Raw genomic sequence first — 27027 nt, 5'->3', positions numbered from 1 at the left:
CCTCAGCACCCTTGCTAGTGGGTAGCAAAGGCATTTACGGAAAACGGAGGTCAGCTCACGTGATGGACTTTCTTTGAGAAACTAAAGGTCAATGACTTCATGCCTCCCTTGGAAGTTTTAGGGGAATCTGAAGAAGAGATGCGCCTTCTTCAACCAGGGATGTCTTGTCTGAGGCAGGCACTCACTACTGGTTGTCTAATGACCGAGCGGGGAGGGGGTGGGAACTCTGGTGCCCCTGGCCAGAGTCTTCTGACCCCTTGGATCTGTCTCTCTGCTGCCGAGGGCTGCCGCTCACTTTTGCAGGTGTTCAGACCCATTATTGATTACTGTTCATGAATTTGAGACCTAATATCTATCAAGGGCTTGCTGTGTGTCAGATGCTGTGCTAGGTGCTGGAAATGGCAGTGAACAGAACAAAATTCCTGGCCTTGAACACCTCACATTCTAGTAAACAAACAAACAAATACATATTGGTTGGTGGTAAGTCTCATGAAGAAGGTAAGGAAAAGTGAAGAGGGTAGAGGGTGATGGCTGCTGGGGACTTGTTCATAAACCACGACCTTTGAGCAGAGACCTGCAGAAATGAGGGTGTGAGGTTATCTGTGGCAGGAGGAGTGGGCAGGCGTCTGGGGGTAAGTGTCAGGAGGCCTCGGACGTGAAGGAGCAGGAGACAAGGCCAGGGAGGGAGTCAGGGGCCAGGTCACTTAGGGCCTCGTTGGCTGCGGATTTTACTTCGAGCACATGTGAAACCATCAGAGGGCTCTGTGCAGAGCTGAGTAGGATCTGACTCGCATATGAAAAGGATTACTCTGCTGAATGAATGAATGAACTAACGACAGAAAAAGCTTCACCAGTAAGAGGACAATGAAACACTCTCAAATACTACAAGAAATAGAATGTAGATGGAGCTTCATCAAAACAAAACTACGACTTCCCTCATCTTTTCCTAGATTGTGATTTCTTAGGCTGAAGATTTTTTTATTCATCACTTTATCCCTTACAGCCTCTCTCCTGTAGGTGCTCTATGTTTTGTTTTTTTCTCCCATGTAGGGCCAGTTCTGTTCTTCTGCATCTCAATCTGTCAAATGCTAAAACATTAACCCGTGGTTTCTTTCTCTCAATGCTTGGGGCTTGAGAGCTCTTGGTAGTTCTCTGTGCTGCTTTTTCTTCTTTTGTTCCCAGGTCATGAGGGTTTTACTTGTTCTGTGGCACAATGGATCACTGCTGTAATCATACTCTTAAATAGGAAAGCCTGATCAATATCTTCCTTTGCTATTTTCCGGGGATAGGGTCCCCTCCTCAAGGCAAGGTTGGTCTTGACATTACCCCAAATGTGAATGCTTTCAAAGACCCACAGGAAAGCAAAGCAGTGAACATTTCCCCATCTCAGTCCAGTTAGTTCTTTCTTGGGGCCAGCACTGATTTTTCTTTATTACACAAAGTTGTATGGGTATTGGCCACAGGTCTTCTTGAGCCCCTAGGTAGGGAGGGTTTCCTACCTGGAGCAGGATGATCATCGTGAGGAACATGTAGAAGCCCCCAAGAGCAAGGGGAACGAAGCTGCCATCGGCATCTGGCACGTCGAAGGGAGGGTGTTCTCTAAAGGTCCCATTCCAGAGGCCGTGACCTGAGAGGAGGCAAAGTCAGGATGAGGCAGAATCTCCACTTAGTCCTAAAGTCGGTCAGTTACATCAGCCCTTGGCCTATTCCCTGAAATGAGTGTACTCTGGAGGAGCCCATCCTTACTCTATACAACACAGTTCTGTGTGCGCGCGTGTGTGTGTGTATTCATTTAGCTCTGAAGTGGTCCTTCATATACCCTACATTTCAATCTCTTGATAGGCATTAATTCTGTCCTTCCAGAAAAGACTAGCATGTGGTCTGCTCACATTTTGATGAAGTTCTGTTATACAGGGATTCGAAAGAGAGAAAGGGACATGAGTTCTTTTCAGCTGTGTGGTAGAAAGTGCATGGCTGGGGAGTCTTGGCAGACTTGTATGCTAGTCCCACTTCTTCCCACATGCACGTACTCATCCATCCATCTACTCATCCATCCACATACCTGATACATCCATCCATGCATCTCTCTGTTCATCCACTCCTCCCTGCCTGTCTCTATTCAAGAAGGAATCCATCCTAGTTCTTGTCCTTGAGGAGTTCCCTACCAAGTCAGGGAGCCAGATGTAAAGGGATAAATCCCATACAGTGTGAGAGATGCTACACTACAGTCTTGAATGCTATGAGAGCCCACAGTAACAGCACCAGATGTAGACAGAATCCTATCTTTTCTTTCCTGCAAATGGGGATAACAACACTCATCATCTGTGGATTAATAAGATGAAGTACATCCACAGAGCTTTCTGAATCTCAGCATCCTCATCTGTTAATTTGTAATAATACCTTCACCATAGGGATATTGTGAAAATAGAATAATCTAACATGCATAATGCTCTCAGCATCAGGGTGGGATGCATAGGGAATCAAAGGCATAGGGAATGCTGCCCTGCCCCCACGATGCTGCTTTGCCCAGGAGGTTGGGCCAAATGCCATCACACGTGGTAGAAGAAAGGAGACTTACAGACATGAGGTTATTGAAGGTAATAGTATAGAGCAAATGACTAAGGGCCGGTACATGGTGTGAAGTAAGGGCCACTGGCCTTCAGAGGAACTAGAGACCATGAGAGCAGCCCCATGGAGGAGGAGGCCTTGAGGGGTCCTGGAGCCGGGGTGGGTGTTGGGTGAACAGAAAGGCCAGGGGAGGGCATCCTGGGCAAAGAAAAAAGAAATACCACTTTTACACAGTTGAAGTAAACACGTGATAAAGAACCCTGGAATGGCGCTCACTTGAGAGTTTCACCTCCTGCAGGTGTGCTTTAGTTAGACGCCCACAGAGACCCGTCACTGTGAATGAGGCACCATTCTCAGACAGAATAGAATTCCGCCCCCTCCATTTCTTTCTCCAATTATTTATCATTTTAGGCAATCTACCAAGCTGATTCTGGTTTGTCTGTGCCTTATCTCACTGTGGGACCTTTTAATCATTAACTTCCTTTCTCTGGAGACACAGTGAGATGATCTCAAATGCCCTTTCCAGATCGGACAGTCCCTGAAAAAGCTGTCTTGAAGTAGAGGTAACAGTTCCTGCAGTGTCTAGAAGGGCCCGGAGGTGGCCACATGGAGGGCAGTTTTCTTGTTTTTCTGCTTTCCTCTGCTCCAGGGGCTCCCCTTCCAGCTGTGAGCCGCCCCCACGTGGAGTGCTCTTAGACACATCTGGGATGCGTGTTAATTAAAAACTCCAGGCCACCCAGAAGACTAAATCCCACCATCTTCACTGTGGTCACACGATTCTCTCTGGGCCCTTGGAGGGTCTTAGCCTTTCAGACACTATCTTGTAAAAACACCACCGCTGCTCATTGGTTTGAGATCAGCAGGTGGTTCTGGACTCAGCACATGAGTTCTTCCTCTTAATCTTCCCTGGTCCTTTTTGGAGTCTCCTTTAGGGTCCTGAGAACCACCCTTAGAGTTCAGCCATAGAGGGGAGAGCAGGTAAGAGTGAGGCTCCCTCTTTGCCTACACTCTGAGGAGCAGCTCGAATGGCTCACATCCTGGCGCCTCTACCTTCCCAGCTCCCCACACTCAGCAGCTGTAGATCTCGGTCACAGCCTGGTTCTCCTCATGTCTTCATTCTCCGTCTTGCTGTTGCCACACCAAACAGCCAACTGCTCTTTGCATAAAATGATTCTCCTTCCTATGTCTGTGCTTTGCCTGCCCTGTCCCTGGGGCTAAGAGTGACCTCTCTATTTCTTTTCACAGCTGGGTGCCCCATCCACCTGCCTCTTTTGGTGTGCGCCTACTGCATTTGGTGATCAGCTCTAGCAGCTACCTCTTCAAGGAAGACTTCCTTCCTTGATGCTCTCACAATGCCTGTAGTAGGATGAACAATGGCCCCCTAAGATGCCCACATCCTAATTCCTGGGCCCTGAGAATATGCTATCTTATATGGCAAAATAGAAGATAATGTATCTTTGCAGATGTGGTTGAGTCAAGGATCTTGTGACGGGGAAGAGTAACCCGGATTATCCAGGTGGGCCCAATGATGTAATTATAAGTGTCCTTATAAAATGGAGGCAGAGGGAGAAACTATGAGAAAAGGAGAAGGAAACATGAGCAGAGGTTGGAGTAATGCACTTTGAAGATGGAGGAAGGCGCTCCTAGAAATTCAAAAAGACAAGGGACAAGTTCTCCCTTCAGAGCCTTCAGAAGGAGCCGCCCTGCCAACACCCTGATCTGAATCCAGTGAAATTGATTTTGGACTTCTGAACTCCAGAGCTGTAACAGAATAAACTAGCGCTGTTTTAAACCACTACATATGTGTTAACTTTTTATGGCAGCAATAGGAAACTATTGCTATAGGAAACTAAGACTAACGCAGGTCTCATGTGCAGCCCTCACTGACTGATTCCGACACTGTTCCTGTTTCTGTTCAGGTGTTGGACTCCTCCCTGCTAGACAATGAGCCCTTTGAGGACCAGTCCTCAGACTGACTCATTTTGCTATCTTCTCACGCTAAGAGAGTGCCTGGGTTCAGGAAGTATTTCTTGGACAAATAAATGATAGATGATATTCCTAATATTTAGAGTATTTAATACGTTCAAGAAATTTTCACATGCATTTTTATTTCATTGGCATTTTCTTAAAGTACAGGCATACCTCATTTTATTGCACTTTACTGCACTTTACATATATTGCGTTTTTTACAAATTGAAGGTTTGTGGCAACCCTCTGTTGAGTAAGTCTATTGGCGCCATTTTTCCAACAGCATTTGCTCACTTCATGTCTCTGTGGCACGTTTTGGTAATTCTTGCAATATTTCAAACTTTTTCATTTATTGTATTTGTGATGGTGATCTGTGATCAGTGATCTTCGATGTTACTATCGTAATTGTTTTGGGGCACCACAAACTGTGCCCATATAAGATGGCAAACTTAACCGATAAATGTGTGTGTTCTGACTGCTTCACCATCTCTTGTTCCCCCTTCTCTCTCCCTCTCTTGGGGCCTCTGTATTCCCTGAGACACAACAATAGTGAAATTAGGCCAATTAATAACCCTACAATGGCCTCTGAGTGTTCAAGTGAAAGGAAGAGTTATGCATGTCTCACTTTAAATCAAAAGCTAGCAATGATTAAGCTTAGTGAGGAAGGCAGGTTGAAAGCCGAGACAGGCGGAAAGCTAGGCCTCTTGCACTAAACAGTTAGCCAAGCTGTGAATGCGAAGGAAGAGTTCTTGAAGGAAATTAAAAGTGTTACTCCAGTGAACAGAAAAATGATTAGAAAGAGAAACAGCCTTATTATTGATACAGAGAAAGTTTTAGTGATCTGGATAGAAGACCAAGCCAGCCACATCATTTCCTTCGCCAAAGCCTAATCCAGAGCGAGACCCTAGCTCTCCTCAGTGCTCTGAAGGCTGAGAGAGGTGAGGAAGCTGCGGAAGAAAAGTTTGAAGCTAGCAGAGGTTGGTTCCTGTGGTTTAAGGACAGAAGCCATCTCCATAACATCAAAGTATCAGGCGAAGCAGCAAGTGGGGGTATAGAAGCTGCAGCAAGTTCTCCAGAAGATCTAGCTGAGACAATTAACGAAGGTGGCTATGCTAAACCACAGATTTCAATGTAAACAAAACAGCCTGCTATTGGAGGAAGATGCCACCTAGGACTTTCATAGCTGGAGAGGAGAAGTCAATGCCTGACTTCAAGGCACAGGCTGACTCTCTTGGTAGGGGTTAATGCAACTAGTGACTTTAAGTTGAAGCCAATGCTCATTTACCATTTCATAAATCCTAGGCCTTAAGAATTATATTAAATCTACTCTGCCTGTGCTCTAGAAATAGAACAACAAGGCTTGATGACAGCACATCTGTTCACAATATGGTTACTAAATATTTCAAGCCCACTGTTGAGACCTACTGCTCAGAAAAAAAGTTTCCTTTCAAAATATTACTGCTCACTGACAATGCACCTGGCCACCCAAGAGCCCTGAAGGAGATGCACAACAAGCTTAACGTTGTTTTCACGCCTGCTGACACAACATCCATTCTGCAGCCCGTGGATCAAGGAGTCATTTTGACTTTCAAGTCTTATTATTTAAGAAATACAAGGCTTTGCAAGGCTATGGCTGCCATAGATAGTAATTCCTCTGATGGATCTGGGCAAAATAAATCGAAAACTTTCTGGAAAGGATTCACCATTCTAGATGCCGTTAAGAACATTTGTGACTCATGGGAAGAGGTCAAAATATCAACATGAACGGGAGTTGGGAAGAAGTTGATCCCAACCCTCATGGATGACTTTGAGGGGTTTGAGACTTCAGCGGAGGAAGGAACTGCAGATGTGGAAAGGGCAAGAGAACTAGAATTGGAAGTGGAGTCTGAAGATGTGACTGAATTGCTGCAATCTCATGATAAAACTTTCATAGACGAAGAGTTGCTTCCTAGGGATGAGCGAAGAAAGTGGTTTCTTGAGATGGAATCTATTCCTGGTGAAGATGCTGTGAAGATTGTTGAAATGACAACAAAGGACTTAGAACAGTACATAGACTTAGTTGATAAAGCATGGCAGGGGTTGAGAGGATTGACTCCAGTTTTGAAAGTTCTCCTGTGGGTAAAATGCTATCAAACAGCATCGCATGCTACAGAGAAACTGTTCCTGAAAAGAAGAGTCAGTTGATTGTGGCAAACATCATTGTTGTCTTATTTTAAGAAATTGCCCCAGCCACCCCAGCCTTCAGCAACCACCTCCCTGATCAGTCAGCAACCATCAACATCGACGCAAGACCATCCACAAGCAAAAAGATTACGACTTGCTGAAGGCTCGGATGATGGTTAGCATTTTTTAGCAGTATTTTTTAATTAAGGTATGTACCTTGTTTTTTTAAGACATAATGCCAATGCACACTTAATAGACTACAGTTTAGTGTAAACATAACTTTTATATACCCTGGGATCCCCAAAAATTTATGTGACTCACTTTATTGTGATATTCGCTCTATTGCAGTGATCAGGAACCGAACCCCCAATAGCTCCAAGGTAGACCTGTACAGGGTAGGCTTTATTTTTAATTAATTCTACTTTATAGATGAGGAAGCCAAGGCTCAGAGAGTTGAAGCAACTTGCCTAAAGAAACAAGATTACTATGGTGTTGTTCTTTCCAGAACATTCCATACCTATAGCTCCAATGAGGCACATGAGGAAGAGGAGCCCGATACAGAAGAAGATGTTGATGTTCATGCGCCGCTCGATCTTGCTGCGTTTGTACCGCGGGCCGCTGTTGTTCAGCATGGCTTTCGTCTCATGGCCTTTGAGAGAAAATGTAGTAATCAGTCCTCGGCGCCTGTTTGCCTCTGGCCTGGAAGACACCCTCTGCTCTTCTTGCAGGAGCTTACGAGAAAAGAGAGGCTTCGCTCTCTAACCTGAATCTGTCCTGCCACAGGGAGGTTGCCGAGAACAGCTGTAGAGGCCTCACACAATTTGTCAGCAGGTCTTTATTGGGCATCCCCTACACGCCAGGCACTGTGGTGGGCACTGACGGAGTGACCATGCACAGGCTGTGCACTGCACCATTCTAGAGGTAGCCCTCGTTTTGTAGTTGTCATAGATTTGCAAGTTTATTATGACACATTTCTGGCAAGTGACAGTAAGCTGTCTTGAGGAAGAGCAATCTTTCTCTAATTTGCACAAAGGTGCTGTTATGGGCTAGTGGTGGAATACAGTGTCAAGACAGATGACTCACATTCTGGTGAGAATACACAAGGAAACAAATAAAGAAGATAATTACAGTTAGTAAGAAGTCTCATGAAATAAACAATAAACAAGGGGCTAATAAATAAGAAACGATGTTGGAAAGCATGGTCTTGGAAGGCTTCTCAGAGGAGATGACATTTAAGGGAGACCTGAAGGGAGAGAGAAGAGTTGGGAGAGAAGGGTTTTAGGCTGGGGGAACAGTACATGCCAAGGCCCTGGGGAAGGACAGTGTTTGAGGCCAGTAGTTTTCACACTTGTTTCTTTGCCTAAGGTGGTGTTGTTGCTTGTGCAAGAGTTGTAGGTGCCAGAAGCCTCCACTCAGCACTCCCCCTGAGGAGCTCCACTCCTATCTTGGAGTTTTGCACAAAATTCTGTTCAAAGAAAATGTGAAAACTACCAATCTCACACAGTCACTCGTTTTTCCAGTTGGAAAGACTGAGGACCAAAGAGTACAAGGGACCTGCCCAAAGCGAAAGAATAAATTAACACCGAGCCACGGTGAGAACCCAGGATTCTGACTCCCCATCTATTTCTCCCTCCAGCAACTGGGGTACCCAAGCCACACAGCTCAGAGCTAAGAGTCAGGCTGAGACTCTGTCTTCAGAGCCTGTCCTTCAGGCTGTTAAATTGTAACTACCACGCTATACTTCTCAGCAGTCAGATTAGAAAATACCAGTCTCACATTTTCTTTGCAAAATTAAAGAAAACCAATACAGTAGCGCCAGCAGTGAATGGCTTTAATGCTGTTTAGCTGGTTGCCTTGTGGATTTAAAGTGGTAACAAAACAGTAGGAGTGAGCAACTCTAGGCTTCTTAAATTAGACTCAAGTCGCTGCAGTTGTGGGCTGTGGGGTTTCCGCAGCACTGTGAGCACCGGGGGCAGCATGGTGGCCTTCCCGCCTGCCCCAGTCTCACCCCATATAAGGGGTCCTGGTACTACACTCTTCACCCCCTGCTCACCTTCTGAGACCCATGTGTTCTTTTGGTAAGAGTTGGGCTCAAGGGTGAGGTGGTGTAGTGTAGTGCTTAGAATATGGGCTCCAGGCAGAGCTTGGCTCCATAGATACTTGACCTTGGGTTACAGAAATTAATCTTACGAGACAAGTGACCTTGGGTGAATTAAGCACTTTGTACCTCAATTCCTCATCTGCAAACAGGACATAATGGTTATGTGTGTGTTTGGGGTGGGAGAATGAGTTAACACACACAAAGTACCTAAATTACTTCCTTGTACTCAGTAGGAACTCAATAAATGTCTGCTGTGAGGAACACATACTTTCATGCTGGATTTCTTCCTTCTGGAAGGCTCAACTTGGCCTTTTTGGGCCTTGGACTCTGAGGCGTTCCTATTTTGTCCATCCATGTTATCAGGGCAGAGAATGTGACTCTAGACCAGTTGTTCTCAACCCGGGGGATTTTACTCCCCAGGGGATATTTGGCAATGTGTCAAGAAATTTTTGATTGTCACATCTTGGGAGGTAGTGTTAGTGGTATCTAGTGGGTAGAGACCAGGAGCGCTGCTAAACATCCTACAGGACAGCCCCCTACCACAAAGAACAATCTGGACCAAAATGCCAATAGTGCCAACGTTGAGAACTCCTGCTCTAGATAATAACACTAAAGACAATTAGTACCATTTTTGCTCACACTTTTTGAGAGCCAGATACATGCCAGGCATTGTGTTAAGCCCTTTTCACAGATAATCTCATGTGAATCATCCCCCTGGATTGAAAGTGTAACCAATATCCCCAGGAACATGCAGCCAGGAGGGGATTTCCCCCCAGGCAGCCTGACTCCTCAGAGCCATGATTAACTCTCTCTCCCATTCTACCCCTCCTACACCTGTCCCGTCACCCACTGAGTTTTGCTTCTGATCAGGCAGAGAAGCAAACTTCAAGCCTGTTTGGGTTTTTGGTGCAGCAGGGATTGCTGCAGGCAGAGTTCATCCTCAGTGCGTCTACCAGATGGCAGTGAACTCCATTGCCAAAGACGCTTGAAAGTTGTCACCTGAACTGACAACCCCCCTCCAGCAAACCAGCGAAAGGAGGTTCCACGGTGACACTATTTTTTTTAACAATCTATTTTTCTTTGACAGTCCCAAAAAGTGCGTCTTAGGGTAGATTGATATTTAAATGCTCTTCCATGTCCATCAAAGTGGGGTTCTACTGATTCTACAACAAATCAAACAAAATAACAAAAGAGCAAAATATTTCAAGATGTCCCAGTGAGTGGAAGACCCAGGGAAATACACTCTGGAGTTTTCCAGTGAAGGCAGACGCTCCAGGGAGACTCTCTTTCCTCTCCAGAGGGAGAAGTCTATGGTTGTTGACGTAACAACACATATCTGTTGAGTACCAACCGAGGGCTGGGCGCCAGGTACTGGGGATACAGCAGTCCCAAGACTGCCCTCTAAGACTTTGGATTCCATCATGAGAAGAGCTGCTATCTTTTTTTCATTGGAAAGCAAAATCAAAGTGGGAAAGAGAGACAGACAACCCTAAAATAAATAAAGATGATGATAAATACATAACTGCAAAAGCAACCACTAAAACCCACTGAGCCCTCACTTGCTAGACACAGTTCTGGTGCTTTTCATTCATTGGGGCCTTTGATCCTCACGAGCGCTCTATGAGGAAGACACAGATATTCTTCTCATTGCAGAGATGAGAAAAATTGAGGCACAATTTTCACAAAAAGGTGAAATTGTTAGGTTTGGAGAGGTTATTCTTCAGGCTTAAGAAGACATTCTTCATCCTGCCTATAGTTAGCGTCACAAACCCAGGAGAGGCGAATGAGTGTGATCCCGCTCCCTGTCTTGTTCAGATGAGTCATGTCATCTTGGAGTGTAATTACGTTTCCTAGGGACCACGGGAGGCAAGGGACTCCCAGTCTCAGTTTGCTTAGCTGAGAAATGGGAAGTTACATGACTCTACCCTCTTAGAACTGTTGTGAGTTCCCACTGACCAAAGATGGATTTGGAGGAGGGGAGGGAGGAGGGAAGATAAAGGGAAGGGACAAAATAAGCTGTTCGGGATCAATGACCTGCATAGATGACAATGCCAACAGCCACCTCGGTGTTTCTGATGGTGCAGCCTCGAAGCAGAAGACTCTCACTGCCAAAGCCGGTCCTGGTCTGGTCAGGATGCTCCCTGGGGATGAGGAAAGACAGGGAGTGGTTTGATGGCCTCTCCATGCTGTCAGAGGTGAGCGTCACACAACTAGAAGTAGTGAATGAACACCATCCTTCCCCTCCCTCTTTCTCAGAAGAGGGATGTTAACTTGGAATCTAACCTTCATGTTCAAGTGCAACTCTTCATTTCTCCTGGGAGGCCTGGAGGTAGCTGGACCATAAGAAGGGAGTTATCCATCCATAAGGAAATCATCATTCACCCACCTAAAGGCAGAGCTCTGCTGAAAAAGCCTTGGCTTCAATTTTCACACTCAATAAATGGTTTTAGGGGCCAAGTGTGGGGGAACTGGCTTTTGGCCCTGCAAAGACTGGCACTGAGTCCTCTTAGGCTGTGTTCATATGCTCATTCCACCTAGCTGCTGGGACCAGAACCACACAAGCTGAATGTCCAGGTCCGTGGAAGATGCCAGGCAGCCCTGCCTCTTATACCTCGAGATGAGTGAGGAGGGGCAGCTCGCAGGCCTCTCTCGTCAGAGCTGCATCTTTCACTGGGTCTCTCCCTGAACTAGACTCCTCTTGCTCCATCTCTTGTGAAATACACAGACCTCACAGGAGGTGGACAGTGGCCCTCTGTGCAATGTCCTGGGAGGCAGCTTCTTAAAGCGGAGAGGTTTTCCCCTTCTCTAGTCTCAGGGAGCAATGGAGTTTTCCACCTCGCACTAGAAACTTCTGAGTCCAATCAGCACCAGTCATTCCCTGGGGTCTGGCCCTTACTCTATCCTATGCCTTTCCTTCCAGATTTTCAGGAAGTTTAAATATAACTTCCCCACAGCATTGGGGAGAACAGAAAAATGATAGTCTCTTTCTAGGTCTTTAACATTTCATTTCTCTAGGTTGCTTATAAGTTTTTCCTGTGAATTAACTCAATTGAGCCTCATGACAACCTGATGAGACAGGTCATGTTATCATATCCACTTTATAGATGGGGAAACTGAGGCAAGTCCATAGAGCTAGTAAGTGGCAGAACGGGGATTGAAACCCAGGAAGTCTGGCTCCAGAGCATTATATTGCCACTCATTGTGCCTTTTAATATCACTTATTCCTTACCGTGTTTATAAACTATATTTACTCATCTTATTTGACTCGTCATAGCTCTGGGAAGTTAGCAGGGTGATCATCTTCTGGTGAAAAAGCTGAAGCTCAGAGAGGGTGAGAGGCTTTTCCAAGGCCACACAGTTAGTACACGGGACATCCTAGGACTCGGGAACCCAGGCCACAGACACCAACTCTCATGCGGTTTTCACTGTGCTGGGGTTCCCTAAGTAGTACCCTGTTAACTTACTGACCAGTCACTCTATTTGCAGTTCTTCTGACTCTAATGAGAAGATTTGGTGCGAGTATATCATCAACCCTTTTCCAGCACTTACTTATCTTACTTTCCAACACAGAGGCAGCTTTGGCAAATTGGAGTCAACAGTTAGAATATAATGATAATCGTTGTGGTCTCATTAATTTTACCACCTTCTATGTATAGCAAGTGATAGTGGTTTCCCATATGACCAGGGATATAAATTTTCCTTTCGAAATAAATTAAGAAAAAAATAAGTCAAAAATTTGGTAAAGTTTAGATGTTTTATGAATGTGACACAAACCATAAGGATGGTCCAAGAATGGCTGAAGCTTAGGCTCCACCTCTCTTGATCGAGGAGGGGCTGGCTCTGGACAGAATCTTGAATAAGTCACTGTCGGTAGCTAGTGGTTTAAGGAACATTTTTATGATGCTCTGAGGTGATACCATATGACAGTGGCTTCTACTTCTCCTAGTGGTAAAGTTCCTTTTTTAATGGATGGTAGAAAAGGATTATCTATCTCCGGGCTGCTCAGCGTTTCTCAACCTTGACATTATTGACCTTTTGGGTGGGGTCATTCTCTGTCGTGGGGGCTGTCCTGCACGTTGTAGGATGTTTAGTAGCATCCCCAGCCTCTACTTGCTAGATACAGGCAGCACCCTTCCCAGGTGTGACAACCAAAAACATCTCCAGACGTTGCCATAGGTCCCCTGGTGGTGGGGGAGGGCTTGCGAACCCACTGCTTTATAGAGATCTTATTGTTTAAAAGTTGCATTTTCCCGTCTGACACTCCTAATCTTCTAATAGAGCATTAAAAGCTGTTCATTTTCTAGCCAGCCTGGGCAGTCACAGGAGAACTCCTAAATGAAGGGGACCCAAAGAAGCTTCTGGGAACCTGGAGGCATCAGACCTGTGGTTTGCTCAGGAAGAGAGCGCACACCATCTGAGGGTGCTGGGCCCGAGGATGTTCTCAGAGCCTGATGCCGACGCAGGACGACAGAGGAGAATTCCCCATCATCCCATGGGTTGGCTACTGGGCTGACCAACAGGACTTTTTAGGGCTCATTCATGAGGCTCGGGCAGGTTGGGGGTGAAGACGGGTCTCTAGGGGCAGCACCCAGGAAGAGGAGGTGCTGGGGTTTGGGTGCAGCTGGGAAAGTTCTGAGATGGGGGGACAGACCCAGGCTGAAAACTGAGAAAGGCTGGCTGCTGGCCTGAGCTGTTTGGGGGACGGAGGATCCAAACAGGAACCCAGCAAGAAGGATGTTCTCTAAGAGGAAAGAGAATGGCTCCAGGCATGGGTGACTGGGGATGACCCAGATCCCAAACCTCGGGCATGAGGGGTGGACTCCTTGCCGGGCAGGCGGCCAGCTCTACCTTGTCAGATGCCTGCAAGGAATCTTCCTCTTCCCCCAGAGCCCTTCTCTGCCCGTCTCCACCTGCTCTCTCTATGCATTTTACAAGTAATTGAGTTTCAAAGCTGCTATTTCTCTTGTATTGTTCATATCCTTTGCCGTCTCTGTCACTCCTCATGACATCGCACACAGCCTGAGAAAATGTGGGCGGAGGGAAAGCATCGACATCTGCCTCCTAAGAGGCCTTCTTAAGCCTCATTCCAGCCCCTCTGGGTAGAGAAGTCGCCATAACATGGCTGAGTTCCGCAATGCACGACAACAGAAAATACATGAGTTGGAATGAAAAGACCTGGATTTAAGCCCTGGCTTTGTCTTGAACCTGCTGTGTGCCTTTGGGTGAATCTTGAAAAGTCTTAGATGATCAGACTCCCTATCTGAAAAATGAGGATCATAATATTCACTTTCCTGGCTTGTGTGGATGAAATGAGATGGTGTTCTGTGAAAGTACTCTAAAAACCGTTAAAGCTCTAAGGGCATTTATTCACATCTGTTAGCATTGCTCTTTTTTGGTCTTTCTTGCAATAAGACTGGTCATCTGATGTGGGAGCAGAATTACAGTAAAACTCTCAGAACCAAAGCTGAGGAATAAGAATAACAATGATTACAACAGCAGTAGCCACCATTAACTGAGTATTTACTCTGTGCCATTTGCTGTGCTAAGGGCTTTGCTTATGATAAACAATTTAATTCTGAGAAAAAAAATCCTGTGATGTAGGTATGATAATCTTTATTTTACAGATGTGGAAACCAAGGTCCAGAGAGGTTAATTAATTTACCCAAGGTCACACAGCTTGTAAGTGATAAAACCTGGTTTCAAACCACAGGTCTGTCAAACTCGAGAGTCCCTGTTCTTATCTACAATGCAACACAGGCTCTTTGAGAAAACTGATCTTAATTAGATCACACTTGGTTTCTCTGAATCAGAGTGTAGTCTTGATTTTGATGCTATTTCACTAGAGTTCTGAAAAACCCATTAGTGAATTAAACCCTGCGAGATAATTAACTGTCACTTCACCAAAAAAATAATAGGAAAAGTTTCCCAATTTACTTAGGTTTCTCTAGCCTTTCTTTGTGACAAAAAGAAATAAACTTCCTCAGGATCTGGATACTTACCTGTTTGGCCATTTCGAGAAAAAATGTTTTCTAGTTGCAGAGGAGATATTTACTAGCGGACATGGGCATTAGAAACTTACATGTAACCCTTAAATTTGTTGAGGTGGTTGTTGGGTTTCTCACACACGATGGTGTTGTGGAAACGTTCCGGTTCGAACTGTATTTCCTGCATGAGAGAGGACGCTGTGAGGTTATTAAGTCAGAGGGATCTCATTTTATTTTTATTTCTTTTAAAGATTGGCACCTGAGCCAACATCTGTTGCCAATCCTTCTTTTTTTCCCTTCTTCTTCTCCCCAAAGCCCCCCAGTACACAGTTGCATATTCTAGCTGTGGGTCCTTCTGGTTGTGGCATGTGGGATGCCCCCTCAGCATGACCTGATGAGCGGTGCCATGTCCACGCCCAGGATCCGAACCAGCGAAACCCTGGGCCGCCAAAGCAGATCATGAGAACTTAACTACTCAGCCACGGGGCTGGCCCCCCGGAACCTAGTTTTAATAGGATCATTGGGAAAGCTAATCAGTTAGAACCATTGCAAATAAAGTAATACCCGCTTTGTCACACTGTGATAGCTGTAATGTGTTAGAAGAAAAAGTTAAGTCCTCATTAACGAGGAGAAAGTGTACGCAAATGAAAAGTGAGATGCACGGCAGAGGGAAGTCCCTGCCCTGATCACATTTCTCTGGCAGGCCTGAGTTTGAATCTCTAGACCGCATTGTCCAATAGAATTTGCTGGAATGACGGAAATGTGCTCAATCTGCGCTGTCCAGGATGGAAGCCACCAATTGCTTGTGGCTGTTGAAGGCTGGGGGCATGATTGAGGAACTGATTTTTAAATTTTATTTAATGTTGATTAATTTAAAGTTAAATAGCTACATGTGGCTAGTGGCTACTACATTGAGCAGCACAGAAATAGATGATCAAAAAAAAAAGATCATAAATCACACCAACCTCGAGAAAGCCACAGTTAAGATTCTTGCATATATAATGCTTCCAGGGGTTTGAAAATAAATAACCACATACACACACTTATGTATGGACACACATTTATACTTATGCACTTCAAAAATGAGATTGTATTCATGCATCTTGAACATTTTTACATTGCTAAATTTGTCTACATCTTTATTAACAGCTGTGTAGAAACCCATGGTATGAATGCCACTATATTTCACTTAATCATTTCACTATTGAACATAAACATTGTTCTAATTTGTTTTGCTATTGTAAAAATGCTGTGAAAATAGTAGCTAATAAAACAAAATAAATAGTGTTTGCTGGACTCTTATTTCTGCCAGACACTGTAACGAGAGTTTTATACATCATTTATTTTCAAGGTTACAATTATTCAGTGAAGTGGGAACTTTCACCCTCTCTTTTTAGAGATGGGAAAACTGTGGCTCAGAAGGGTGAAGTAGGCCACCCATGGCCATTCCAGGACTAGGATTTGACTCCGAGTCTGACCGCAGACCCTCTGTTCTTTACTTGCACAGCACACTGCCCACCTACCCCCACCCCCCACCCCCCTGAACATTCTCGTAGCAAAGTATTTTAAATACATCCTTGACTCTTTCTCCACTTTTTCTCTTTCATTAGGTATTTCAGTTGTACAGTCTCTTATAGTCCAACGGGGGAGAAACACAACTGGGGGCAAAGAAATCTTGATTTCTAATTCTATCTCGCATTGACTAATACTGCATTTAACTCTGGAGCCTCAGTTTCCTCATCTGCAGAATGGGGTTAACGCCTCTTCCCTTGTGCATCTCCTTTGTACCCTAGAAGATAGAATTCATGGGGAAAGTTTGGAAAGGTGGCGCATGCTATGCAAATAGAAGGAAGCGGTGCTAAAGGCACAAATGGAAATAGTTTCCTGGGTAGAGCTTTTAGCACGGGGAGTGAATTTATCACTGCAAACTTCAAGGTCCAGCTGTTGGAAGGGGTAAATTGATTAGAAGAACTGATAGCATTTCCTGGCTTGGCGTTAAATATACTGTCCATTGGATCTGTGGGGGCGCCAACATAAATAAACTCTCCACTCACTTGAAATAAATTACCCATCCACGAGTTTCTAAAAATACAGTCCTTTTCCCTCCAGGTATCGATTCTTTCAGGGACAAACACTTGCCGAGTTCTGAGATGATGACAAATTACGCTGTAATTTGTCAGTTGCTTTCACGCCCCTGATTAAGCCGTGTGTGGCGCTCCCGATCCATACCACGCGGCTTATTGCTGACTTTCTAAATCCAAACTCATTTCAGAGATGAGTGGCAGCTAATGATCCTGCTGCAGCGCGTCTCCGTTGTCTGTTTCATCACGCAGGGCGGATTCCGGGCAATGGCGACGTTTGCATCTCTTGTCCCTCATGGGGCTTCCCAGTGACCTTCCTCCTGACGCGTCCCTTGCTCTCCTTTTCTTCTAGGCACTGGCCTTGGGTGCTCCATCTGACTCCCTCTCTGCACAGAGAGGTGACTTCTCCCTTTCTAGCTACCTGTTCCCTGGGCTCCTTTCTTCCCTCCCCGTGATGGGTTGTGGAGAGGGGCGCATGCGCTCTGTTGTTTGCGAAGATGACCCCTCAGGATTGCTTGCGTTTAAGGATTTGCTGTAGTTCACCCCAGGGAGCTGCTAGAAGAGTCCAAGGACAGGAGGGGTGGGGGGAATTGCCAAGTCCTACATATCTGTCAGAGTCCTTATTTTAACCTTGTCGAGGAGTTTCTGATTCCCTTCTGATTCACTACCCCACAGCTTTCCTTAGCTGGTGGATGGAGCCCGCCTCATGGATTTTTCTGACCCAGCTTTTTATCTGAGGCGCTATCCTTGAGGAAAGTCTCACTAACAGACAAAAAGCCCTGGGGAGCCATCGAGGGACAGGAAAAGATAAACCCTTTCCAGAGACAAGAGTGTGGGTCTCTGTGGTTCTTTAGCCCAGACCCACCTACCTTGAGCACTTCCTGTGTGCCAGGCACCTGTCGTTAAGTTCTCACAGTAACCTTAAGAGGCTTGGACAGATGTGCAAATGGAGACTGAAGTAAAGCAATTGTCTTATGGTTGGTAACAGAGACACAACTGCAATTTATGTCATCAGAATCCAAAGCCAGTCATCATCATCCTTATCATCAATACATTTATTCCTCTTTCTCCTCCTCCTGTTATTTTTATTATTGCTGCAACATTTACTGAATGCTTATTATGTGCCAGGAACCAACTAAATATTTTATATGTGCTATGTCCTTTAATTCACACAATAACTCTGTCAGGTAGGTACTGTTGTTATCCCTATTTACAAATGAAGGAACTCAGGCTTCGGGAGACTCAGTAATTTTCTCAATGACACACAGTTAGCAAAGCAGGAAGACAGGCTTTACCCCTGGGATTTCCGGGGCCATACAGACTGCTCTTTTAAACCATCGTGTTATTTTGATGCACAAAGGAAAGATTAGCATTTAAGATCTCCTCTGGGCCTTGTTTCCTTTTCTACTTCCTAAGACTGAAGTACCTGACATAGTAAATGAATTCATATGAGTGGAATTTGAAAAGAAACAAAAACAAAACCAAAACCAAGAGAACAGATTGATGGTTGCCAGAGGCGTGGTGTGGGGGGTGGGTAAAATGGGCGAAGGGGGTAAAAAGGTACAAAGTTCCAGTTAAAAAATAAATAAGTTATGGAATGTAATGTACAGCATGGTGACCATGGTTAATAACACTGTATTGTGTATTTGAAAGTTTATAAGAGAGTAGATCTTAAAAGTTCTCATCACCAGAAAAAAGTTATAACTATGTTTGGTTATGGATGTTAACTAGGCTTGTTGTTATCCTTTTACAATATGTACAAATATTGAATCATTATGTTGTATACCTGAAAGCATGTCAATTATATCTCAATAAAAAATAAGCAAACCGCAATACCTAGAAATCATCATCATCATCATCATTATCATTATCACCATCACTCTTTTGAATTCGGGTCAAATAAGGAAGAATCAAAAACTAAATTACATATTGTCATGCTGATCTTTGATTTACTTCAATCCAGTGTTTTTTATTTCCTTGTTTCTAAAAAATTTACTTTTTTGTTTTATGAAAGGTTTTGCTTTTAGGCGTTGGCTTACTCTCATCATTTTTTCTAGCATCTACATAGACATCTGGTTGGGAGGCATGTCAAGGCTTTTCTAGACCAGGATATCTCCACCTTGGCACTCTTGACATTTTGGGCTGGATAATTCTTTGATGTTTAACAGCATTCCCGGTCTTTACCAACTTGATGCCAGTAGCACCCACCTCCACTCCCGAGCATTGTGACAACCAAAAATGTTGCCAAATGTCCCCCAGGGGACAGAATTGCGAATTGCTCCAGAAGAAACTCCAGGCTAACGTGAGATGAAGTTGCTTAGATGGAGAACACATCTATCCTATCTGTCCAACAGGAGAGGATATGATAGGATTTTTTTTCTTTCTCTTCAATTGGGAAAAGAGTTAGGTCTTATGACTAGGGGTTCCTAATGACTTGTAATAAGTGAAATCTATATATATCACTCTATACTATAGAAACAATTACAAGGTGGTTTTCTTGCAATGTATGTACTATTAAGCTTAAAAATAAAAGAGGATTGATAATGAATAAATAAATGAGCCATGGGGGGGAAGTGAGAGAGGATCAGAGAGAAGGGAGAGGTTATTGACAAAAATCAATTATTGCAGCCATAAAACAACTCAAAGTTCCCAGTTTAGCCCAGGTGTGTCAATGGCGGTGTCTATAAAAGCAGAGGAAAGTGGGCCAAGTGTTAGCATGTAATGACTCTCCTGGGTTAAGGTACTCCTCACTCACCTATGGCCCCGAATCAGCAAGCTGCCTCCATCCAGGGCCAGTGGGAAGGCCAAGCTGAAACAGACAGCTGAAATACATTCCAGTAGCTAGAATTGGCCCTTTCCCTTCCACTAGCCTCAACTTTTATTTTTCTAGGCTTATTTTCCACTTTTCTTCACAAATAAAGTTAAAGTTGATCAGTAAATAGGATTACATAAATGTATCAATGATCTTTTGAAATTACTTGTGGTAGATAGTTGTTTTCCGGCTTCCCACCTTCCATTCTACTCTCCTTTCGTTAAAAATCCATTGATATCCTTTTGGGAAACTCTCTCTCCTCTGTGATTTGTAATCTTGATGAGACTATAAATCAAGATGCCCTGCCCACTAGACTCTCCCACTGTGGGACTTTGACTTGAGGGAAATGACTCAGGGAGGGAAAAACAAATAAGACCATTAAGTAATCGTTGCTACCGATACTCAGCCACTGCACTGAGGATTCTTGGTTCTAGTTTCTAAGCCTGAGTCTTTAGATTTCTTTTGATTCTATGAGCCATATCACGTGCTTCTCCCCTTCCACCCACCTCCCTCCACATTATTGCAATAATTCTCTTTTGCTTAAGCTAGCCAGAGTCATTTCTGTTGCTTGCAAACAAAGAATCTTAATCGACACAGTGGACTACTCAGTCCCATGGGCACACCTAGGCCTCTAAAAAAATAATGATGTCTATTTATTTGGTAAAATTGCAGCTCACAAAATGTTGCCCCTTATTTACTTGATCTTATTTGATCTTCCCAACTCTCCTTAAAGTGTTCAGGACAGGTTAGCCCCATTGAATTGGAGAGAAAACTGAGTGTTGATTACACTAGGTAACTTGCCCAAGGTCACACAGCTCGTGAGCACCCAGGTGTGTCTGATTCTAAAGCTCGTACTTGTCCTCTGCTTGATGTAAGCATTTAATGCTGTCTGCCTGAAGAACAAACCCTGTGGGCCTTTTTCATGCTTTCTTTGCAAATTTTCCATATTGACAGTTCTCTTAAAATTTCATTGCCAAGCCCGAGGTCTACACCTCTTAAGGACCCACCTGTTCACCACAGACCACAGCGATCTTCCCTTCCTTTGAACCTAGATAATTCCTAATATCTGCACCACTCACTTGGAACTTGTAACGTGTCACACTTTTAATCGTCAAACTCCAGGCTGTTTCTATAAGCCAGTTGGAAGATCAAGCATTGCAACTTGTCCGTAATTGCCCATATGCACCAAAAAGCTGTCAGTAGATAGAGAAAAAATAAGTTTCACACATTGATGGTTTTCCAGTTTCTGAGGAATTCTTGAGATTAATAAATTACAAATCCATTTAAAAAGGGCATCAAATGCATTGTAGCTTTTTGTTTTAATTTATTTTCTTAAATAATGGACACTGAAAGGACAATTACTTTCACAGAGGAGGGCTTAGGGGGTTAGGGTTATCAAAACTTTTTCATGGTCACGAAGGGTCTTTATGTTAGAAAGAAACCAGAGACTCACAGCCTAAGTTCTTAGAGGACGGGAAGTATGTCTTAGATCACTTTGAATCTCCTCCTTGGCCATCAGGAAATATTCAAGAAAGATTCTGTGAAGAAAGACAGATCAGCTAAATGCTTTCCTCAAACACAGAATGCATTTATTTCTTGAGTTTTTACTATGAGCCAGGGAGGTATGTGGAAAAGAAGAGTTGGACCAGTATCACCGGGCTTCTGTGCGGCTCTCAGAGTCTGTTTCTACACAACCCTCAGGCTAGATGACTAGAAGAACCACCCGGGGGTGGGGGTGGTGAGGATGACAAAGCAGCAACAGTAACTCATTTATGGAGTGCTCATGTGGACTTTGCAAGGACCGAGGGTTACAGGCTACGCAAACAATGCCAACACAGGCAGCTACGTAGGAGATACACTGCAAACTTAGAAGAGTACTAATTGAAAGTTTCGCTTTTTGCTTTTTTATTTTTTTTTAGTATACTTGTTCGGGTAAATGGTAGAATGAAATGTTCTTCACGCCCCAGCTGCTGAGCCAGGTGACTGAGCTTTCCTTCCTGGCATACAAATTAAACAACACTCTGATTTCTGAGAATCCTATCCGGAAAGTAATGACTGTTACCAGCACTTGATAACATTCCTGCTTCCGGGTCAGAGTTCTTTTCAAGATAACCCACAGCAGAGAGTGACTGGCAGTTACTTTCCTCTCTGACCCTGGATGAGGAAATGGTCTGCATATGCAACCACCCTGAGTCTCCCTGCCTACCCCGATGATGCTCACAAAAGCACACAGATTGGGCTGGAGTGCTGTGGGGAAAGACTCCGTCTAAGGGTTCCTCATAGTCTGTGTTCCCTTTTCTTAAGTGAAAGCATATTCTGATTCCTATTCAGGGCTAAGACTAAATTTAATCTTGAAATCTTGCTATGACATTTTCCAACATATAAGGCATGCGTTCGGCATGCTAAACAAATACTGGAGAAAGGATGACTTCTTCTGTCATTCCTAAAAGGAATCAATTCAGTGTTTGTGGGATTATTTGTTAACAATTGTCTGTGTAATTTCCTGTTAGAGTATACAGTCACGGTCTAGAATCTCTCTGTTTACCCAGCTCAAGCTACAGCGCTTGGCACCCAGAACGCCCTCAATCAATATTTGGTGAATGAATGAGTGAATGCATGATGTCTGAAATATGGGTGGCTGCCACCAGATGGGCAGTGGTGTCTTAAGAAAGTGTTGCACAGACAAATCTTTTCTGTACACATTTTCTTGCTGTGGATGATTGAGATACAAGAAAATGACATGAGATCCAATGTTTTGCACCTCACATTTTTGGCAAAAGAGGTCACAAAGAGGAGAGTATGAATTCCAGTTAGAGAAACTCTATAATAAGTTGTTCACAGAAGATATGCTCGTAATGTGTCACCCCTGCTGATAACAACAACAAATCCTATGACAGTATCTGGCTATAGGAAGACCTCATCAGACATTGGTTGAGTAAATGAATTTATCAAATGAACTACAATGAGGTTGGCTCAATGGTTGAGAGTGGCAAGAACAAAGTCTATGTTCTTGCACAGAGAAAGGAGTGATTCACCTGGGTACATTATAGAGAATTAGAGAATGCTGCCTAGGCAGAGAGAGGGCAGACAGGAAAGAGGGAATGCCACTAGGGGCTCTAGGAGAGAGATGGGGGACATGGGGCCCCTCTCCTTAAGGATCGTTGACCTTGGTCATACATAAGTTAGGCTTATATAGCCCTGATGTGTAATGGATGTAATAGATACTTATTACTGTGCTGCTCAGAACTCCCCTGACTCATAGGCAAATTTCAACCATGAAGTTGAGGTAGAGGATGCCAATCACAGAATCCTTCCCCTCCGGCCAGTTAATTGGTCTCAGGGTGGGTACATGACACCAGCCAGCCTAATCAGTCTCTCTCCCTGGGATGCTTTTCAATCTAGACAACAGGGAAGGTTCCCAGTCCCTCTCTGGGGGTGAAGCTGTAAGCGCCCATTTATTGGTGCCATGTTTCCTTCCACGTGAGGGAAGTTGGTTTGAGAGATCGAAGCCAATCATGAAGAGAAACACAGACAAGAGATGGGGATTGTACTGACGGATTCCAAATTTCTGGTTCTACATGACCTGAGGCCCAACTCACTCTGTATTCTTCCAATAAATTCCCTTTTTGTCTAAGATACTTTGGGTTGGGGTTCTGTTACATGCAACCAAGAATCTTGACTAATCTTTATACTAAATAGGTATGGTTCTGCTTTGAGACACCAAATATTTCCTATGTTGGCCTGAAATGCCCACGATAATCCTTAGTGGTTAAGACAGTGAAGGCCACTGTTCAAATGTAAATACGTTATCATGGGGTATGGAGATAGAGGGAAGGAGGAAAACTTTGGGCTATCACCCACCAGCACCTTACTGTGATTACATCTTTCACATAACCTAACAGAGCTTCCTCATAAGGCCCTAAAGGGATGGAAATGGAAAAAGACTTTCTAACAGAGGTTTGCAAATAGTGCTAAACATTGGGATGAGGGGTCTCCTGTGTCTGTGGTGCGTGTGTGTGTGACGTATGTGTGCCCCTGGACTCTGGAAGAGAGGGGCACCAAAAGGAAGGAGGTCATAGGGCAATAAAAAATAAAAGTAAGTTTTTTGTAGAGTTGCATCCATCACAGTCAAATTATTATTATTGTAAATAATCATAACCAGAACATATAGCTCTAGCATTTTCACATATATTAAAACTGTATTTATTTGAGAAATGTAAAGGGATCTAAAAATTACTATAACAATGGGAAAAATAATCAGGTACATCAGAATCAAGTTACAATTCTGGCTCAACACTATGTTAGCGGGGTAATCTTTGACAAGATTCAGTCTCTCTGAAATTTAGTTTTCTCATCTCAAAAATGTTGCTCATTCCTTCTTTTTCTACTTCCAAGGATAGCCCTGTGTCCACTATTAAAAGGGTGTTGTGTGGTACAGTGGTGAAGGACTTTGCCGGATGCAGGGGAAGGATTTACATATTTAATATTGAGGAGGTTGAGTAAAAACCTCCAGTCCTGAATTTGAATTGAAGTATCTGCATAATTCCTGATGTATTTAATCTTTAAAAAAGTCCTAGTTCTGTGCGTTTAAATGGCATAGAAACAATGATTAACCCAACAGCAACAAGGACCGCTAGCATGTACTAACTGTGGTTTCTAAATACCATTTTCCATTGAAAAGGACTAGATCTACCAAAGACTACTGAGGTCATGGCAAAAGAACTCAGAAGTGAATGTGAAGAAGTTCCCACTCACTGACGACAGGGCAGTCAATATACAGATAATAACTGGACTGATTCTACATAAATCAAATATGTTTATATCCATGAGTTCATATTGATACTAAAAAAAAAATCTCATCGGTCACCTTTGAAGGACGCTAGAGAATCAACTCATGCAACACTGACACGTACACGTACTAACACAAATCTAACTGAAGCTGATTTAGGGACTAGATCCAACTACCAATTTATAGGAATATAGCGGACAGGAAAACACGGTATATGACACCACAGGGAGACAAGGCAAGCAGTAAAATCCAGACTACTGGAAATTTTACAGGACAAACAACCTGGTTTATTCAGCAACAAAAACTAAACATGCAAGGGAAAAAATCTGAAAAGGGAACATATAAGAGTAAAAGAGATTTAAGAAGTTAATCTCAGGGGCCAGCCCCGTGGCTGAGTGGTTAAGTTTGTGTGCTCAAGCTTCAGTGGCTCAGGGTTCAAATTCTGGGTCGGACTTAGCCCCACTCATCAGACCATGCTGAGGTGGCGTCCCACATAGCACAGGCAGAGGCACTCCCAACTAGAATATACAACTATGCACTGGGGGGCTTTGGGAGAAGAAAAAAAAAAAAAAAAGATTGACAACAGATGTTAGCTCAGGTGCCAATCTTTAAAAAAAAAAAGAAATTAATGTCAACATTTGGCTTTATTTGGATCCTGATTCAAATGAACTGAAAATATTGAATGCTGACTTAAAGTTTCATATCGAGGAATTATTGCTAATATTTTTGGCATGACAATGGTATAACGGTATATTTAAAAAATCCTATGCTTAAGAGATAGTTACAGAAATATTTATAGGTGAAATGTTGTAATATTGAGGATTTACTTCAAAATAATTTTCAGAGGGAAGACAGTATGGATATAGATAAAACAAGATTGCTCAGGAGTTGACTATTGGAATTAGGTGATAAGTACACAAAAATTTATATTATTCTACTTTTGTATATACTTGAAAATTTCCATAACAAAAAATTAAAAGAGCTGTGCCTGAGTTTAAATCTGAACTCAGTCCATTGCTAGTGGGGTTCCCTAACTGTTCTTGCCTCATTTGTCAAATGGGGATATCCAAGTGCCCATCTCATATGGTTATTTACGAGAAGCAGAAAGAGATAACAGGTATAGGACACGTAGAAGAACTGCCTATGGCACATAGTAGGTGCTCAATCAAACTATCTATTGATATTACTTGTTGTTATTATGGACATCCTATATAAAAAGAACCCTAAAATCTGTGATCTCTGGTTAACATTTAAGCAGTAGTCAACAGGTAGAAAGACTATCGTTCTTAAAGGAAATTTGCAACAGCCTGTTGGGGCAGGACTCATTACAAAATCCATGAAGACAGAGGTTTGTCTCTGGTTCTCAAGACAGGCAAGGTTGAGAGGACAGGCAGCTACCTTTTGCTTCATTTGAAGGGCAGCATCTCTGAACTGGGAGGGCCATGAATAATTGCCCACACCACCTCAACTCTATTGGCAAAGTGTTCCTCTGTCTAAATACATTATCAGTGCACGTTCATTGCAGAGGATCCAAGCTACAATGGCTGTTGCCAATCGGGCACATTGCTTAAAAGCATTAGCTATCAGTGGAATACAAGCTAGTTAAAAGTGAGAGTCAATTAAGAATCTGTAATTTGAGCAATAAACAGATAAGCACAATTATTACATTAACTGATGATACCCTAGGCCAGTGCTTTCAAACTTTAATGTGCACATAAATCACCTGGGGATCTTATTCAGCTGCAGGTTCCCGTTCAGTTTGGAATGGGGCCTGAGATTTCGCATTTCGGACAAGCTTTCAGGTGATGCTGAGGAGGCTAGTCCGTGTCTCATACTTGGCATAGCAAGTTCCTGCTTGGCACTGGGAAATGATCCGACACATGCTTCAGTAGGATTTAGGCATCAATGATTTGGTTAATAGATAACCAGGAATATGTCTGATCTGAAATACTAATTGGAAGAATTCATTTCTGATTCTTTGGCTTTTGTAACTGCTTCATTTACCAAAATGATGGCATACATTCATTTTCAGGTGTTAAATGCCTACTGCCCATCATGGAAACCCTTTGATAAAAAAGGTTTCAGGGATCAGAATGTCACCAAAGAGAGAACTACAATTTAATTCTCTAATGAAGTTCTCTTGCCTGCTTGGCAGACCTTAGCATAATCCTAATTTTGGATTCCTTTCCTTTCCCCCCTTTTCTAGCAATGGAATACAGGAATAAATATTTCAAAAACAGGTCAATAATTTTTTTAATTCATATATAGCCCATCATGACGAAAGCTCCAATTGAAAAAAAATTGGCTTGGTCCAAGTTGAATTCTGAGGCAAGGACTAACTCTTGGGCAACCCTGAGAATGATGTCTCATGTCACAGGAGCAAGACTCTTTTGAGAAGCTCTTTCATGTTTATAATTTCTTTTGAACCTAGACAGAGAGGGTAAAGAGTGAACTACCTAGGCCATGAGGATTGTCAACTTCTTAGCCACTCTTCCCCTATTGTGCTTACGTGTGTTTAACAATCCAGGTTAATATTTCCCCCAAATTTCTATAGGTGTGTT

General features: G+C 43.5%; 1 protein-coding gene across 17 annotated transcripts in view; it reads right to left on the bottom strand.

Moving 5' to 3' along the window:
* Positions 1 to 27027, bottom strand: part of ATP10B (ATPase phospholipid transporting 10B (putative)) — a 286689-nt gene that overhangs the window by 56646 nt on the left and 203016 nt on the right. For 16 of the 17 annotated variants that reach the window (XM_070569117.1, XM_070569110.1, XM_070569115.1 and 13 more), the window contains 4 exons: positions 14880 to 14965; positions 10835 to 10941; positions 7217 to 7348; positions 1500 to 1627 (listed from right to left, as the gene is read on the bottom strand). In XM_070569117.1, the coding sequence (XP_070425218.1) occupies positions 1500 to 1627; positions 7217 to 7348; positions 10835 to 10941; positions 14880 to 14965 (453 nt within the window). Of the gene's footprint in view, positions 1 to 1499; positions 1628 to 7216; positions 7349 to 10834; positions 10942 to 14879; positions 14966 to 20756; positions 20871 to 27027 lie in introns of those variants that run through there. The other variant, XM_070569123.1, reaches the window with a different exon arrangement.

The sequence above is a fragment of the Equus przewalskii genome, chromosome 13 (assembly GCF_037783145.1).
Source record: "Equus przewalskii isolate Varuska chromosome 13, EquPr2, whole genome shotgun sequence".
NCBI lineage: Eukaryota > Metazoa > Chordata > Mammalia > Perissodactyla > Equidae > Equus > Equus przewalskii.
Note: the sequence above shows the minus strand (reverse complement) of the source record. Positions and strands in the feature narration are given on the sequence as shown.